The 19,813-nt window shown below is 46.6% G+C and overlaps 1 protein-coding gene across 1 annotated transcript; it reads right to left on the bottom strand.

Annotated features, from left to right (window-relative positions):
• Nucleotides 1–17,866: 17,866 nt before the first annotated feature.
• LOC123150957 (L-gulonolactone oxidase 2) lies at nucleotides 17,867–19,813 on the bottom strand. Its single transcript, XM_044570759.1, has one exon. The coding sequence runs from the start codon at nucleotides 19,802–19,804 to the stop codon at nucleotides 18,041–18,043; it is 1,764 nt and encodes a 587-aa protein (XP_044426694.1). The 5' UTR covers nucleotides 19,805–19,813; the 3' UTR covers nucleotides 17,867–18,040.

The raw sequence follows: 19,813 nt of genomic DNA, 5'->3' as shown, positions 1-19,813 counted from the left end.
GTACCGGGACCACTGGAAGGGTCCCGGGGGTCCACCGGGTGGGGCCACCTATCCCGGAGGGCCCCATGGGCTGAAGTGGCAAGGGAACCAGCCCCTAGTGGGCTGGTGCGCCCCCCCCCCCCATGGGCCTCCCCTGCGCCTAGGGTTGGAAACCCTAGGGGTGGGGGCGCCCTACTTGGCTTGGGGGCACTCCACCCCCCTTGGTCGCCGCCCCCCCTTGGAGATTCAATCTCCTAGGGCCAGCGCCCCCCCCTAGGGGTCCTATATATAGTGGGGGGAGGGAGGGCAGCCACACCCTATCCCCTGGCGCCTCCCTCTCCCTCCCGTGACACTCCTCCCTCTCCCTGAGCTTGGCGAAGCCCTGCCGAGATCACCGTTGCTTCCACCACCACGCCGTCATGCTGCTGGATCTTCATCAACCTATCCTTCCCCCTTGCTATATCAAGTTGGAGGAGACGTCTTCCCAATCGTACGTGTGTTGAACGCGGAGGTGCCGTCCGTTCGGCGCTAGGTCATCGGTGATTTGTATCACAATGAGTACGACTCCATCAACCCCGTTCTCTTGAACGCTTCCACGCGCGATCTACAAGGGTATGTAGATGCACTCCTCTCTCCCTCGTTGCTAGATGACTCCATAGATTGATCTTGGTGATGCGTAGAAAATTTTAAAATTCTGCTACGTTCTCCAACAGTGGCATCATGAGCTAGGTCTATGCATAGTTTCTATGCACGAGTAGAACACAAAGCAGTTGTGGGCGTGGATATTGTCAATTTGCTTGCCGTTACTAGTCTTAGATTGATTCGGCGGCATCGTGGGATGAACCGGCCCGGACCGACCTTACACGTACGCTTACGTGAGGCTGGTTCCACCGATTGACATGCACTAGTTGCATAAGGTGGCTAGCGGGTGTCTGTCTCTCCCACTTTAGTCAGATCGGATTCGATGAAAAGGGTCCTTATGAAGGGTAAATAGAAATTGGCATATCACGTTGTGGTTTTGGCGTAGGTAAGAAACGTTCTTGCTAGAAACCTATAGCAGCCACGTAAAAACCTGCAACAACAATTAGAGGACATCTAACTTGTTTTTGCAGCATGTGTCGTGTGATGTGATATGGCCAAAAGGATGTGATGAATGATATATGTGATGTATGAGATTGATCATGTTCTTGTAATAGGAATCACGACTTGCATGTCGATGAGTATGACAACCGGCAGGAGCCATAGGAGTTGTCTTAATTTATTTATGACCTACGTGTCAACATAAACGTCATGTAATTACTTTACTTTATTGCTAAAGTGTTAGCCATAGTAGTAGAAGTAATAGATAACGAGACAACTTCAAGAAGACACGATGATGGAGATCATGATGATGGAGATCATGGTGTCATGCCGGTGACAACGATGATCATGAAGCCCCGAAGATGGAGATCAAAAGGAGCAAATGATATTGGCCATATCATGTCACTATTTGATTGCATGTGATGTTTATATGTTTTGCATCTTATTTGCTTAGAACGACGGTAGCTTAAATAAGATGATCCCTCGTAATAATTTCAAGAAAGTGTTCCCCCTAACTATGCACCGTTGCGAAGGTTCGTTGTTTCGAAGCATCACGTGATGATCGGGTGTGATAGATTCTAATGTTCGAATACAACGGGCGTAAGCCAGATTTACACACGCAATACACTTAGGTTGACTTGATGAGCCTAGCATGTACAGACATGGCCTCGGAACATGGAAGACCGAAAGGTCGAGCATGAGTTGTATAGAAGATATGATCAACATGAAGATGTTCACCGATGTTGACTAGTCCGTCTCACGTGATGATCAGACACGGCCTAGTTGACTCGGATCATGTTTCACTTAGATGACTAGAGGGATGTCTATCTGAGTGGGAGTTCATTGAATAATTTGATTAGATGAACTTAATTATCATGAACTTAGTCTAAAATCTTTACACTATGTCTTGTAGATCAAATGGCCCACGCTAATGTTCCCCTCAACTTCAATGCGTTCCTAGAGAAAACCAAGCTGAAAGATGATGGCAGCAACTATACAGACTGGGTCCAAAACCTGAGGATCATCCTCATAGCTGCCAAGAATGATTATGTCCTAGAAGCACCGCTAGGTGACGCACCCATCCCAGAGAACCAAGACGTTATGAACGCTTGGCAGTCACGTGCTGATGATTACTCCCTCGTTCAGTGCGGCATGCTTTACAGCTTAGAACCGGGGCTCCAAAAGCGTTTTGAGAGACACGGAGCATATGAGATGTTCGAAGAGCTGAAAATGGTTTTCCAAGCTCATGCCCGGGTCGAGACATATGAAGTCTCTGACAAGTTCTTCAGTTGTAAGATGGAGGAAAATAGTTCTGTCGGTGAGCACATACTCAAAATGTCTAGGTTGCATAATCGCTTGACTCAGCTGGGAGTTAATCTCCCGGATGACGCGGTCATTGACAGAATCCTTCAGTCGCTTCCACCGAGCTACAAGAGCTTTGTGATGAACTTCAATATGCAGGGGATGGAAAAGACCATTCCTGAGGTATATTCAATGCTGAAATCAGCGGAGGTGGAAATCAAAAAGGAACATCAAGTGTTGATGGTGAATAAAACCACTAAGTTCAAGAAAGGCAAGGGTAAAAGAACTTCAAGAAGGACGGCAAGGGAGTTGCCGCGCCCGGTAAGCAAGCTGCCGGGAAGAAGTCAAAGAATGGACCCAAGCCTGAGACTGAGTGTTTTTATTGCAAGGGAAGTGGTCACTGGAAGCGGAACTGCCCCAAATACTTAGCGGACAAGAAGGCCGGCAACACTAAAGGTATATGTGATATACATGTAATTGATGTGTACCTTACCAGTACTCGTAGTAGCTCCTGGGTATTTGATACCGGTGCGGTTGCTCACATTTGTAACTCAAAGCAGGAGCTGCGGAATAAGCAGAGACTGGCGAAGGACGAGGTGACGATGCGCGTCGGGAATGGTTCCAAGGTCGATGTGATCGCCGTCGGCACGCTGCCTCTACATTTACCTACGGGATTAGTTTTAAACCTCAATAATTGTTATTTAGTGCCAGCTTTGAGCATGAACATTGTATCAGGATCTCGTTTAATTCGAGATGGCTACTCATTTAAATCCGAGAATAATGGTTGTTCTATTTATATGAGAGATATGTTTTATGGTCATGCTCCGCTGGTGAATGGTTTATTCTTAATGAATCTCGAGCGTAATGTTACACATATTCATAGTGTGAATACCAAAAGATGTAAGGTTGATAATGATAGTCCCACATACTTGTGGCACTGTCGCCTTGGTCACATAGGTGTCAAACGCATGAAGAAGCTCCATGCAGATGGACTTTTGGAGTCTCTTGATTACGAATCATTTGACACGTGCGAACCATGCCTCATGGGTAAAATGACCAAGACTCCGTTCTCAGGAACAATGGAGCGAGCAACCAACTTATTGGAAATCATACATACTGATGTGTGCGGTCCAATGAGTGTTGAGGCTCGCGGTGGCTATCGTTATGTTCTCACCCTCACTGATGACTTGAGTAGATATGGGTATGTCTACTTAATGAAACACAAGTCTGCGACCTTTGAAAAGTTCAAGGAATTTCAGAGTGAGGTTGAGAATCAACGTGACAAGAAAATCAAGTTCTTGCGATCAGATCGTGGGGGAGAATACTTGAGTCACGAATTTGGCACACACTTAAGGAAATGTGGAATAGTTTCACAACTCACGCCGCCTGGAACACCTCAGCGTAATGGTGTGTCCGAACGTCGTAATCGCACTCTATTGGATATGGTGCGATCTATGATGTCTCTTACCGATTTACCGCTGTCATTTTGGGGCTATGCTTTAGAGACTGCCGCATTCACTTTAAATAGGGCTCCGTCGAAATCCGTTGAGACGACACCGTATGAATTATGGTTTGGGAAGAAACCTAAGCTGTCGTTTCTAAAAGTTTGGGGATGCGATGCTTATGTCAAGAAACTTCAACCTGAAAAGCTCGAACCCAAGTCGGAAAAATGCGTCTTCATAGGATACCCTAAAGAAACTATTGGGTATACCTTCTACCTCAGATCCGAAGGCAAGATCTTTGTTGCCAAGAATGGATCCTTTCTAGAGAAAGAGTTTCTCTCGAAAGAAATAAGTGGGAGGAAAGTAGAACTCGATGAAGTATTACCTCTTGAACCGGTAAGTGGCGCAGCTCAAGAAAATGTTCCTGAGGTGCCTGCACCGACTAGAGAGGAAGTTAATGATGATGATCATGAAACTTCAGATCAAGTTGCTACTGAACTTCGTAGGTCCACAAGGACACGTTCCGCACCAGAGTGGTACGGCAACCCTGTCTTGGAAATCATGTTGTTAGACAACGGTGAACCTTCGAACTATGAAGAAGCGATGGCGGGCCCAGATTCCGACAAATGGCTGGAAGCCATGAAATCCGAGATAGGATCCATGTATGAAAATGAAGTATGGACTTTGACTGACTTGCCCGATGATCGGCGAGCCATAGAAAATAAATGGATCTTTAAGAAGAAGACAGACGCGGATGGTAATGTAACCATCTATAAAGCTCGGCTTGTCGCTAAGGGTTATCGACAAGTTCAAGGGGTTGACTACGATGAGACTTTCTCACCCGTAGCGAAGCTGAAGTCCGTCCGAATCATGTTAGCAATTGCCGCATTCTATGATTATGAGATATGGCAAATGGACGTCAAAACGGCATTCCTTAATGGTTTCCTTAAGGAAGAATTGTATATGATGCAGCCGGAAGGTTTTGTCGATCCTAAGAATGCTGACAAGGTGTGCAAGCTCCAACGCTCGATTTATGGGCTGGTGCAAGCATCTCGGAGTTGGAACATTCGTTTTGATGAGATGATCAAAGCGTTTGGGTTTACGCAGACTTATGGAGAAGCCTGCATTTACAAGAAAGTGAGTGGGAGCTCTGTAGCATTTCTCATATTGTATGTGGATGACATACTGTTGATGGGAAATGATATAGAATTCTTGGAAAGCATAAAGGCCTACTTGAACAAGTGTTTTTCAATGAAGGATCTTGGAGAAGCTGCTTATATATTAGGCATCAAGATCTATAGAGATAGATCGAGACGCCTCATTGGTCTTTCACAGAGTACGTACCTTGACAAGATATTGAAGAAGTTCAAAATGGATCAGTCAAAGAAGGGGTTCTTGCCTGTATTGCAAGGTACGAGATTGAGCACGGCTCAATGCCCGACCACGGCAGAAGATAGAGAAAAGATGAGTGTCGTCCCCTATGCCTCGGCCATAGGGTCTATCATGTATGATATGCTGTGTACCAGACCTGATGTAAACCTTGCCGTAAGTTTGGTAGGAAGGTACCAAAGTAATCCCGGCATGGAACACTGGACAGCGGTCAAGAATATCCTGAAGTACCTGAAGAGGACTAAGGATATGTTTCTCGTTTATGGAGGTGACGAAGAGCTCGTCGTAAAGGGTTACGTCGATGCTAGCTTCGACACAGATCTGGATGACTCTAAGTCACAAACCGGATACGTGTATATTTTGAATGGTGGGGCAGTAAGCTGGTGCAGTTGCAAGCAAAGCATTGTGGCGGGATCTACATGTGAAGCGGAGTACATGGCAGCCTCGGAGGCAGCACAAGAGGCAATCTGGGTGAAGGAGTTCATTACCGACCTAGGAGTCATACCCAATGCGTCGGGCCCGATGACTCTCTTCTGTGACAACACTGGAGCTATTGCCCTTGCCAAGGAGCCCAGGTTTCACAGGAAGACCAGGCATATCAAGCGTCGCTTCAACTCCATTCGTGAAAGTGTTCAAAATGGAGACATAGATATTTGTAAAGTACATACGGACCTGAATGTGGCAGATCCGTTGACTAAACCTCTCCCTAGAGCAAAACATGATCAACACCAGAACTGCATGGGTGTTCGATTCATCACAATGTAACTAGACTATTGACTCTAGTGCAAGTGGGAGACTGTTGGAAATATGCCCTAGAGGCAATAATAAAATGGTTATTATTATATTTCTTTGTTCATGATAATTGTCTATTGTTCATGCTATAATTGTGTTATCCGGAAATCGTAATACATGTGTGAATACATAGACCACAACACGTCCCTAGTGAGCCTCTGGTTGACTAGCTTGTTGATCAAAAGATAGTCATGGTTTCCTGACTATGGACATTGGATGTCATTGATAACGGGATCACATCATTAGGAGAATGATGTGATGGACAAGACCCAATCCTAAGCATAGCTCAAAGATCGTGTAGTTCGTTTGCTATAGCTTTTCTGAATGTCAAGTATCATTTCCTTAGACCATGAGATTGTGCAACTCCCGGATACCGTAGGAGTGCTTTGGGTGTGTCAAACGTCACAAAGTAACTGGGTGACTATAAAGGTACACTACAGGTATCTCCGAAAGTGTCTGTTGGGTTGGCACGAATCGAGACTGGGATTTGTCACTCCGTATGACGGAGAGGTATCTCTGGGCCCACTCGGTAATGCATCATCATAATGAGCTCAATGTGACCAAGTGGTTGATCACGGGATCATGCATTACGGTATGAGTAAAGTGACTTGCCGGTAACGAGATTGAACGAGGTATTGGGATACCGACGATCGAGTCTCGGGCAAGTAACGTACCGATTGACAAAGGGAATTGTATACGGGGTTGATTGAATCCTCGACATCGTGGTTCATCCGATGAGATCATCGAGGAGCATGTGGGAGCCAACATGGGTATCCAGGTCCGTTATTGACCGGAGAGTCGTCTCGGTCATGTCTGCGTGTCTCCCAAACCCGTAGGGTCTACACACTTAAGGTTCGGTGACACTAGGGTTGTTGAGATATGCATATGGTAACACGAAAGTTGTTCAGAGTCCCGGATGAGATCCCGGACGTCACGAGGAGTTTTGGAATGGTCCGGAGGTGAAGATTTATATATAGGAAGTCAAGTTTCGGCCATCTAGAAGGTTTCGGGGGTAATCGGTATTGTACCGGGACAACCGGAAGGGTCCCGGGGGTCCACCGGGTGGGGCCACCTATCCCGGAGGGCCCCATGGGGTGAAGTGGCAGGGGAACCAGCCCCTAGTGGGCTGGTGCGCCCCCCCCCCCATGGGCCTCCCCTGCGCCTAGGGTTGGAAACCCTAGGGGTGGGGGCGCCCCACTTGGCTTGGGGGGCACTCCACCCCCCTTGGCCGCCGCCCCCCCTTGGAGATTCAATCTCCTAGGGCCGGCGCCCCCCCTAGGGGTCCTATATATAGTGGGGGAGGGAGGGCAGCCACACCCTAGCCCCTGGCGCCTCCCTCTCCCTTCCGTCACACTCCTCCCTCTCCCTGAGCTTGGCGAAGCCCTGCCGAGATCACCGTTGCTTCCACCACCATGCCGTCATGCTGCTGGATCTTCATCAACCTCTCCTTCCCCCTTGCTGGATCAAGTTGGAGGAGACGTCTTCCCAACCATATGTGTGTTGAACGCGGAGGTGTCATCGATGATTTGGATCACGACGAGTACGACTCCATCAACCCCGTTCTCTTGAACGCTTCTGCGCGCGATCTACAAGGGTATGTAGATGCACTCCTCTCTCCCTCGTTGCTAGATGACTCCATAGATTGATCTTGGTGATGCATAGAAAATTTTAAAATTCTGCTACGTTCTCCAACAACACCTTCTATCACAAATCCGAAGGCAAGACATTCGTTGCTGAGAATGGATCCTTTCTAGAGAAGGAGTTTCTCTCAAAAGAAGTGAGTGGGAGGAAAGTAGAACTTGATGAGGTAACTATACCTTCTCCCTTATTGGAAAGTAGATCATCACAGAAATCTGTTTCTGTGACTCCTACACCAATTAGTGAGGAAGCTAATGATGATGATCATGTAACTTCAGATCAAGTTACTACCGAACCTCGTAGGTCAAACAGAGTGAGATCCGCACCAGAGTGGTACGGTAATCCTGTTCTGGAGGTCATGTTAATTGACCATGATGAACCTACGAACTATGAGGAAGCGATGATGAGCCCAGATTCCGCGAAATGGCTTGAGGCCATGAAATCTGAGATTGGATCCATGTATGAGAACAAAGTGTGGACTTTGATTGACTTGCCCGATGATCGATGAGTCATTAAGAATAAATGGATCTTCAAGAGGAAGATGAGCGCTGATAGTAGTGTTAGTATCTACAAAGCTTGAATTGTCGCAAGGTGTTTTCGACAAGTTCAAGGTGTTGACTACAATGAGATTTTCTCACTCGTATCGTTACTTAAAAGTATGTCCGAATCATGTTAGCAGTTGCCGCATTTTATGAAATCTGGCAAATGGATGTCAAAACTGTATTCCTTCATGGATTTCTTAAAAAGAAGAGTTGTATATGATGCAACTAGAAGGTTTTGTCGACCCTAAAGGTGCTAACAAAGTGAGCAAGCTCCAGCGATTCATCTATGGACTGGTGCAAGCATCTCGGAGTTGGAATATATGCTTTGATAAAGTGATCAAAGTATATGGTTTTATACAGACTTGCAGTGAAGCCTGTATTTATAAGAAAGTGAGTGGGAGCACTACAACATTTCTGATAAATATATGTGAATGACATATTGTTGATCGGAAAGAATGTAGAATTTTCTGGAAAGCATAAAGGAGTATTTGAAAGGAGTTTTTCAAAGAAAGACCTCGATGAAGCTGCTTACACATTGAGCACCAAGATCTATAGAGATAGATCAAGACGCTTGATAAGTTATTTCAATGAGTACATACCTTGACAAGATTTTGACGTAGTTAAAAATGGAACATTCAAAGAAGGAGTTCTTGCCTGTGTTGCAAGGTGTGAAGTTGAATAAAGACTCAAAACCCGACCACAACAGAAAATAGAAAGAGAATGATAAGTCATTCCCTATGCCTCAGTCATAGGTTCTATAAAGTATGCTATGTTGTTTACCAGTCCTATTGTACACCTTAGCATCTTTCTGGCAAGGGAGTACAATAGTGATCTAGGAGTAGATCACTGGACAGCGATCAAAATTATCCTTAGAGGACTAAGGAAATACTTCGGTTATGGAGGTGATAAAAGAGTTCGTCGTAAAGAGTTATGTTGATGCAAGTTTTTTACATCGGTCTAGATGACTCTAAGTATCAATCTGGATACATATTGAAAGTGGGAGCAATTAGCTAGAGTAGCTCCCTGCAGAGCATTGTAGACATAGAAATTTGTGAAATACATACGGATCTGAATGTTGCAGACTCGTAGACTAAACTTCTCTCACAAGCAAAACATGATTAATTACATAGCGATGTGAACTAGATTATAGACTCTAGTAAACCCTTTGGGTATTAGTCACATGGAGATGTGAAATAATCACATAAAGATGTGAACTAGATTATTGACTCTAGTGCAAGTGGGAGACTGAAGGAAATATGCCCTAGAGGCAATAATAAAGTTATTATTTATTTCCTTATATCATGATAAATGTTTATTATTCATGCTAGAATTGTATTAACCGAAAACATGATACATGTGTGAATACATAGACAAACAGAGTGTCACTAGTATGCCTCTACTTGACTAGCTCGTTGATCAAAGATGGTTATGTTTCCTAGCCATGGACAAAGAGTTGTCATTTGATTAACAGGATCATAGCATTAGGAGAATGATGTGATTGACTTGACCCATTCCGTTAGCTTAGCACTTGATCGTTTAGTTTGTTGCTATTGCTTTCTTCATGACTTATACATGTCCCTATGACTATGAGATTATGCAACTCCCATTTACCGGAGGAACACTTTGTGTGCTACCAAACGTCACAACATAACTGGGTGATTATAAAGGTGCCCTACAGGTGTCTCCGAAGGTACTTGTTGGGTTGGTGTATTTCGAGATTAGGATTTGTCACTCCGATTGTCGGAGAGGTATCTCTAGGCCCACTCGGTAATACACATCACTTAGGCCTTGCAAGCATTGCAACTAATGAGTTAGTTACGGGATGATGTATTACGGAACGAGTAAAGAGACTTGCCGATAACGAGATTGAACTAGGTATTGAGATACCAACGATCGAATTTCGGGCAAGTAACATACCGATGACAAAGGGAACAACGTATGTTGTTATGCGGTTTGACCGATAAATATCTTCGTAGAATATGTAGGAGCCAATATGGTCATCCAGGTTCCGCTATTGATTATTGACCGGAGACATGTCTCGGTCATGTCTACATAGTTCTCGAACCCGTAGGGTCCGCACGCTTAAAGTTCGATGACGGTTATATTATGAGTTTATGTGTTTTGATGTATCGAAGGTAGTTAGGAGTCCCGAATGAGATCGGGGACATGACGAGGAGTCTCGAAATGGTCGAGACGTAAAGATCGATATATTGGACGACTATATTCGGACATCGGAAAGGTCCCGAGTGGTTCGGGTATTTTTCGGAGTACCGATGAGTTATGGGAATACGAGGGAAGAAGTATATGTGCCTTATTGGGCTTTAGGGGAGAGAGAGAGAGAGGCAGGCCGCGCGCCCCCCAATGACTAGTCCGAATTGGACTAGGGGGAGGGGCGGCGCCCCCTGCTTCCTTCTCTTCCCTCTTCCCCTTCCTTGTCTCATACTCCTACTACTTGGAAGGGGAGGAATCCTACTCCCGGTGGGAGTAGGACTCCTCCAGGGCGCGCCATAGGGGCCGGCCCTCTCCCCCTCCTCCACTCCTTTGTATATGTGGCCAGGGGGCACCCCATAGACACAACAATTGATCTCTTGGATCTTTTAGCCGTGTGCGGTGCCCCTCTTCATCATAGTCCACCTCGATAATATCGTAGCGGTGCTTAGACGAAGCCCTATGACGGTAGAACATCAACATAGTCACCACACCGTCATGCTGATGGAACTCTCCCTCAAAGCTCGGCTGGATCGGAGTTCGAGGGACGTCATCGAGCTGAACGTGTGCTGAACTCGGAGGTGCCGTGCGTTCGGTACTTGGATCGGTCGGATCGTGAAGACGTACGACTACATCAACCGTTTTGTGCTAACGCTTCCGCTTTCGGTCTATGAGGGTACATGGACACACTCTCCCCTCTCGTTGCTATACATCACCATGATCTTGCATGTGTGTAGGAATATTTTTGAAATTACTATGTTCCCCAACATTACCTACGCATCAAAAATCACAACGCGGTATAGTGATTGCTTTTTGATCTTCAGAAAGAACCCTGTTCATTGAAGCCGATTCAACTAAAGTTGGAGAAACTGACACCCACTAGCCACCTGTGTGCGAAGCACGTCGGTAGAACCAGTCTCGCGTAAGCGTACGCGTAATATCAGTCTGAGGCGCTTCATCCAACAATACCGCTGAATCAAGAATCAACTAGTGACGGCAAGCAATATGTATATACCCACTCCCACAACTCCTTTGTGTTCTACTCACGCATATAACATCTATGCATAGACCTGGCTCAGATGCCACTGTTGGGGAACGCAGTAATTTCAAAAAAAATCCTACGCACACGCAAGATCTATCTAGGTGATGCATAGCAACGAGAGGGGAAGAGTGTTGTCCACGTACCCTCGTAGACCGTAAGCGGAAGCGTTATGACAACCTGGTTGATGTAGTCGAACGTCTTCATGATCCGACCGATCCTAGCACCGAAGGTACGACACCTCCGCGATCTGCACACGTTCAGCTCGGTGACATCCCACGAACTCTAGATCCAGCTGAGTGTCGAGGGAGAGTTTTGTCAGCACGACGGCGTGATGACGGTGATGCTGAAGCTACCGGAACAGGGCTTCACCTAAGCACCTCTACGATATGACCGAGGTGGATTATGGTGGAGGGGGGCGCCGCACACGGTTAAGAAAATGATCAACTTGTGTGTCTATGGGGTGCCCCCTCCCCCGTACATAAAGGAGTGGAGGAGGGGGGAGGGCCGGCCCTCTATGGCGCGCCCTAGGGGAGTCCTACTCCCACCGGGAGTAGGATTCCCCCTTCCAAATAGTAGGAGTAGGAGAGAAGGAAGGGGAGGAGAGAGGGAGGGAAGGGGGGCACCCAATTCGGATTGGGCTAGGGGACGCGCCTCCCACCTTTTCCCTTCCTCTCCTCTATTCCACTAAGGCCCAATAAGGCCCATATACTCCCCGGGGGGTTTCAGTAACCTCCCAGTACTCCGGAAAATGCCCAAACTCATCCGGAACCATTCCGATGTCCAAACATAGGCTTCCAATATATCGATCTTTATGTCTCGACCATTTCGAGACTCCTCGTCGTGTCCGTGATCATATCCGGGACTCTGAACTACCTTCCGTACATCAAAGCACATAAACTCAAAATAGCAATCATCACCGAACGTTAAGCGTGCGGACCCTATGGGTTCGAGAACTATGTAGACATGACCGAGACTCATCTCCGGTTAATAACCAATAGAGGAACCTAGATGCTCATATTGGTTCCTACATATTCTACAAAGATCTTTATCGGTCAAACCGCACAACAACATACATTGTTCCCTTTGTCATCGGTATGTTACTTACTCGAGATTCGATCGTCGGTATCTCAATACCTAGTTCAATATCTTTACCAGCAAGTCTCTTTACTCGTTCCGTAATGCATCATCCCGCAACTAACTCATTAGTCACATTGCTTGCAAGGCTTAGAGTGATGTGCATTACCGAGAGAGCCCAGAGATACCTCTCTGATACTCAGAGTGACAAATCATAATCTCAATCTATGCCAACTCAACAAACACCATTGGAGATACCTGTAGAACATCTTTATAGTCACCCAGTTACGTTGTGACATTTGATAGCACACTAAGTGTTCCTCTGGTATTCGGAAGTTGCATGATCTCATAGTCATAGGAACATGTATAAGTTATGGAGAAAGCAATAGCAACAAACTAAACGATCATTGTGCTAAGCTAACGGATGGGTCTAGTCAATCACATCATTCTCTAATGTGATCTTGTTAATCAAATGACAATTCATGTCTATGGTCAGGAAACATAACCATCATTGATTCAACGAGCTAGTCAAGTAGAGGCATACTATTGACACTCTGTTTGTCTATGTATTCACACATGTACTAAGTTTCCGGTTAATACAATTCTAGCATGAATAATAAACATTTATCATGATATAAGGAAATATAAATAACAACTTTATTATTGCCTCTAGGGCATATTTCCTTCACTACTTTCCAATCTCGAAAGAAGGTACAATTACCTCATCAAGTTCTACTTTTCTCCCACTCACTTCTTTCGAGAGAAACTCCTTCTCTAGAAAGGATCCATTCTTAGCAACGAATATGTTGCTTTAGGATCTGTGATAGAAGGTATACCCAATAGTCTCCTTTGGGTATCCTATGAAGACGCATTTCTCTTATTTGGGTTTGAGCTTATCATGTTGAAGCTTTTTCACATAATCGTCGCAGCCCCAAACTTTAAGAAACAACAGCTTAGGTATGTTGCCAAACCACGGTTCATACAGTGTCATATCAATGGATTTATATGGTGCCCTATTTAACGTGAATGCAGCTGTCTCTAATGCATAACCCCAAAATGATAGTGGTAAATCGGTAAGAGACATCATAGATCGCACCAAATCTAATAAAGTGCGGTTACGACCTTCGGACACACCATTACGCTGTGGTGTTCTAGGTGGTGTGAGTTGCGGAACTATTACGCATTGTTTCAAATGAATACCAAACTCATAACTCAAATATTCACCTCCACGATCAGATCATAGAAATTTAATTTTCTTGTTATGATGATTTTCCACTTCACTCTAAAATTATTTGAACTTTTCAAATGTTTCATACTTATGTTTCATCAAGTAGATATACCCATATCTGCTCAAATCATCTGTGAGGGTCAGAAAATAACGATACCCGCCACGACCATCAACACTCATCGGACCGCATACATCAGTATGTATTATTTCCAATAAGTCTGTTGCTCGTTCCATTGTTCCAGAGAACAGAGTTTTAGTCATCTTGCCCATGAGGCATGGTTCGCAAGCAACAAGTGATTCATAATCAATTATTCCAAAATCCCATCAACATGGAGTTTCTTCATGCGCTTTACACCAATATGACCTAAACGGAAGTGCCACAAATAAGTTGCACTATCATTATTAAACTTATATCTTTTGGCTTCAATACTATGAATATGTCTATCACTACTACCGAGATTCAATAAACCATTCACCTTGGGTGTGTGACCTCAGAAGGTTTTATTCATGTAAACAGAATAACAATTATTTTTTGACTTGAAAGAATAACCGTATTGCAATAAACATGATCTAATCATATTATGCTCAATGCAAACACCAAATAACATTTATTTTAGGTTCAACACTAATCCTGAAGGTAAAGGGAGTGTGCGATGGTGATCTTATCAACCTTGGAATCACTTCCAACTCACATCATCACCTTGCCCTTAACTAGTCTATGTTTATTTTGCAACTCCCGTTTCGAGTTACTACTCTTAGCAACTGAACCAGTATCAAATATTGAGGGGTTGCTATAAACAATAGTAAAGTACACATCAATAACATGTATATCAAATATACTTTTGTTCACTTTGCCATCCTTCTTATCCGCCAAGTATCTAGGGCAGTTCCTCTTCTAATGACCATTTCCTTTGCAGTAGAAGCACTTAGTTCCAGGCTTGGGTCTAGCTTTGAGCTTCTTCATGGGAGCAGCAACTTGCTTGCTATTCTTCTTTGAAGTTCCTCTTTCTTTCCCTTTGCCCTTTTCTTGAAACTAGTGGTCTTGTTAACCATCAACACTTGATGCTATTTCTTGGTTTCTACCTTCGCCGACTTCAGCATCGCGAAGAGCTTGGGAATTACTTACGTCATCCCTTGCATATTATAGTTCATCACTAAGTTCTACTCCCTCCATTCCAAAATAGATGACTCAACTTTGTACTAACTTTAGTACAAAATTGGATCATCTATTTTGGAATGGAGGGAGTAGTAACTTGGTGATAGTGACTAGAGAACTTTGCCAATTACTATCTTATCTGGAAGATTAACTCCCACTTGATTCAAGCAATTGTAGTACCCAGACAATCTGAGCACGTGCTCACTAGTTGAGCTATTCTCCCCTCCATCTTGTAGGCAAAGTACTATCAGAGGTCTCATACCTCTCGACACAGGCATGAGTATGAAATGCCAATTTCAACTCTTAGAACATCTTATATGCTCTGTGGCATTCAAAACATTTTTTTGAAGTCCCGGTTCTAAGCCGTAAAGCATGGTGCACTAAACTATTAAGTAGTCATCATATAAGCTTTGTCAAACGTTCATAACGTGTGCATCTTCTCCTGCAATAGGTCTGTCACCTAGCGGTGCATCAAGGACATAATTCTTTTGTACATCAATGAGGATAATCCTCAGATCACGGACCTTGGGTCAACTCCTTCACCTGTGACAACAACATACAAATCCTCCTGCCTGAAAGTCCAATACTCAACCTTGCCCCACTCGGTGACTGACAACTCCCTAACATTAGGAAGAACTGGAACTGTCTCATCACTAGGACTCTCCTCGTCCACATCATCATCCTCATAGGCACCCTCTAGATCTTCATCATGGTCATAGTGGGCATCCTCTTGCGAGTCATACTCCTCTTCACTCGTGATGTCGGAATTTTTGATCACATGCCTATTCGTAGCAGCACGACGAACACGACCACCTACCTGAGGAAATATCCTCTGACGGCAGATGACAAACAACTATGAATTGATCATCACCAGCCTTGGACCTCTTGCGACGAGCATCCCCATGTTTGCCAGTGGAGTCTGCGAGAGAAACAACATAGATAGAAAATATAAGTGCAAGTGCTTAAGTGCATGGCATGGAGTAGTCTGGCTAAGCATAGGGCAGAACCCCTCTGTATATATCATGTGGGCACAAGGTCTTGGACACTGCGCACGGTACAAGGCCCGGACGCATGAGGATCCCGTGGGCACAGTACAGGGACTATGCACACTTTGTAACCTAACATGGATATCTTTCAAGATGTATCTAAGGGAGAGAGCATGATGTGATTACATCAGAAGGGGTTCTATTCAATTCAGTGTAGTTCTACCGAAGAAGCAAATTAATGATCCAAATACTGACACAAGTGTCTCATCCTTCAGATGATAATTTTCATTCAAAGAACCTTTTTCTATTGGGGTGGTACTTTAACAGGTTGTCGTAGCTCTTCTGGACTGCAATTAATCCTTCCAACCTATAGTGCATTTTCTATGATTTAAGTTTTTTGGTTAAGGAGTTATGCACTATTTAAATGAAGTAAATGATGATAAGCATTGAAAGGGTTGTCGTGGGCTATTATGGGCCAAATTATGTTCTTTAGGCAATTTTTATTTTTGGTGCATCTGATTTATTTGGGGTCAATGATGCAGAAGGATGGTGATATCAGTGAAGATGTGAGCCATCAAATCGCAACTAGATGGATGAAGTGGCGCCAAGCTTTTGGCGTTCTTTATGACAAGAGAGTGACACAAAAGCTAAAAGGTTGGTTCTATAGAACGGCGATTTGACCCGCAATGGTGAAAGGTGTTGACCAACTAAAAGATAACATGTTCAATGGTTGGGTGTAGTGGAGATGCGCATGTTGAGACGGGTAATAGCGCAGACTCATTCAAAAATTGGACGATCAGATAGGAAAACAAACTTTCCTAGTAGTGACTGTCAGTCCAATGTACCCAGTTGTCTAGTAAACCTCTTAGAAATCAAAATACCCTAGGTATTGGATTCAAAATACTCAGAGGTACGTGCTGGAAGGAAGTAGCTCGTTTCTATGTGAAGGGAGTAAGTTTCTCAAAAGTATCGGGGAGATCAACCTCAGAAGTACTCGGAGGTACCAGAGCAAACGAAGATGCTCTTGGCAAGATAAAAGCTCAGTGGTACCGAAGGAGAAGTCTCGGCGGTTTAAAAAAACACTAAGAGAACAATATCCGCACAACAGAAACACCCAATCCTTACATGATCGGTAGTACCACGTAGGTAATACTCTAGAGTATCAGGAAGCATGGAAACTTGAATAATTGAGTGGAGGGAGTGAAAAACTTAGAGATTTGATTGTGGATCTTGAGATAGAGTTCATCGCTATTTTGCATGTGCCCCACTTGATGGTACAGTTGTCCTTAAATTCAATGTATCTTGGCTCCACCACAAGCCCATAACTTATGAACTATTGGGTTCATCCAAAGAATAACGTGGAACAAATTAAGTGATAAATCTTTAGTCCACTTAATTACCTTGTCATCAATCACCGCAACTCAACGGGTCCTCAGAGGCAATAGCATCTCGAACAAAACGTCTCTTACAAGTCGGCACCGAGGCGAGCTGGATATGGTCTGGCACCAAATTTTCTATGGCTTTGGCCCTAAGACGATGATTCTCCCAGAAGAGTGTGGTGTTTTCATCTCCCACCAACATCTTGGCAGAGGATTTGAACACACTCCGCTCATCCTAGAGAATTGCATGTCGAGCCCTCGGCCCGCATCCTCCAAAGCTAGATAATCCCATGGCTAGTTGAGGTATTGGCAATGTCAATGATGCCTAGACTGTCGAGCTTTAAGGAATGATACTTGACACACATTAACCTAGTTCACATGACACTCGTTGCCATGAACATATGCCCCTCTAGTCTCTAGCCGAGAGGAACCCACAGAGGATCTTATCCACTTGCTTTCATGCTCTCCAGTAAAGACCGAGGACCAAGAGTTGATGGAGCTGAATGGTGGTCCGGACCATTCTAACCCGGGTTAGCATGCAGCCTTGGATATCAAGAGGCCTTCCAAGTCGGGACTCGGTCGACAATCCAGTCAATCCTCATAAGCAAAATCAAATAACAAAAGGCAGGAAAAAATATAAATTTGAAAATTTATGTAGATGACCAAGGCTAAAATCAAAAGCCTTGCAAATACAAAGACAAGGACAAATGCAATATACTACATATATGAAACGTTATTTGCTCTAATAAAGTGCACCGGTTCACGCTAGTGCGGTTGGTTGCGCAGAATCTTGAGAAGCGAGGTCACGGGTTAACACTTGTGGAGCAAACCCTCGCCTCGTCGTGCACCTTTCCTGGACGGCAAAAGTAGCCTTGCTCGGGCGCACAGTGCGAGTCTTCAGAGCAAACACACAACCCTTCCACGCCGCAGCCCTCCTTGACGATGTTGGGGCTCCCATTGATGCCGAGCACCTGGTCGCTCCACTCGCTGGAGAAGAGCCCGTCGGGGTCGTACCTGTCCTTCACCCTGAGGAATTCATCAGCTTTCGGGTATTTCGCGATGGCGCCGTCGAAGGCGAAGTTGCGGTTCTTCCCCCAGTGCGGGAGGCCGCCGTACTTGTGCAGCGCCATCTGCTCGATCTCGTCCACCACGTCGGCGTGCGCGCGCGGCATGCCGTCGGTGCGGCTCCGGTAGGAGACTATGTCGAAGTCGACGGAGTCCTCGGGCTTGCCTAGGTAAGCGGAGGACGCCTTGACGTAGCGGATGAGCACGCCGAACCTGGTGTCGATGCCGGCGCAGAACGTGTCCGGGCTGAGGTCCCGGAGCCGCTGCATCTCCGCCACGAACGCCGGCGCCTTGGAGAGCGCGATGCTGAAGTCGGTGTTCTGAGAGAAGGAGCCCCGGATGCGCGGGTCCCAGGGGCAGCTGGTGTTGAGGCCGTCCTCCGGGCTGTTTATGCACGTGCCGGACGCCTGGATGCGGTGCTGGTACCCCACGACCGGGTACCCGGTGAAGTTGAGGCCGTCGTTCTTGAAGCCGTAGGCCTGCCGCTCCAGCGAGTCCGCCTGCAGCCGCCCCGCGGCGCACAGAGCGGTGTCGTTGGTGCTGCCCTCCTGCAGCCGCTCCTCGGCGGCTCTGCCATTGACGAGCAGCCGCGTGGGAATGGAGCGGCCAAGGAGCGAGTCCCAGAGGCCGTCGCCCGGCGACGAGACGTCGACGCGGTCGTCCTCGCGGTAGAGGACCTTGCGCTGCTGCGGCAGCCACGCCATGTCGCCGAACTCGTGGAGGCGGCCCCAGGCGGCCACCTGGCCCGCGAAGTCCGAGTCGTCGCGCGTCACGAACGTCAACGACCGCTTGAACAGCGGCTGCAGGGCCAGGGTGACCTGAGAGACCACGCCGAGAACCCCGAGACTGACCTTCGCCGCGTCCAGGTCCGGGTGATCGGCGCCGAGCTCCCTCACCACGGCGTACCCCTTGCTGGCCGGCGCCGGCGTCACGATCCTCAGCCCGACCACGTACTCGTGCACGGCGCTGCCCTTGCCCCACAGCGAGCTCCCGTGCGCGCCCGTCGACAGCAGGCCCCCGATCGTCAGGCCGTACCAGTACGGCGAGTTCGGGAGCGACAGCCCCGCGGCGCCGGCCGCCTCGACCAGGTCACGGAGGACCATGCCGCTCTCCACCGTCATGAGCCCCTTCTTCGCGTCGATGCGCACCGTCCGGTTGAGCCGCTCCGTGCTTATGATGGCGCCGTCGAGGCCGCCGGGGCACATCAGCTTGGGGATGCTGTGCGAGTACCTCGTGGCCACCTTCATCTTGCGCTTCGCGGACACCGCGGCCGCCACGGCCCCGACGAGCTCCTGCTCGGTGCGCGGGTAGGTGACGCTGCGCGCGCGGCAGACGATGCGGTCCGGGAAGGAACCGACCGAGTTGGTGACCGTGCAGTTGGACGTGCCGTCCGTGCAGACCACCGGCTCCGGAGGAGGGCTGCCGCCGGCGAGGTGGAGCAGGGTGGCTACAAGGAGAACCGCGAGCATGCTTCCCATCGCTCTTCCTTGTCCTCGCGACATCGTGTATGA

This window comes from Triticum aestivum, chromosome 7A (assembly GCF_018294505.1).
Source record: "Triticum aestivum cultivar Chinese Spring chromosome 7A, IWGSC CS RefSeq v2.1, whole genome shotgun sequence".
Classification (NCBI taxonomy): Eukaryota; Viridiplantae; Streptophyta; class Magnoliopsida; order Poales; family Poaceae; genus Triticum; species Triticum aestivum.
This window is presented reverse-complemented; position numbering and strand designations above follow the sequence as displayed.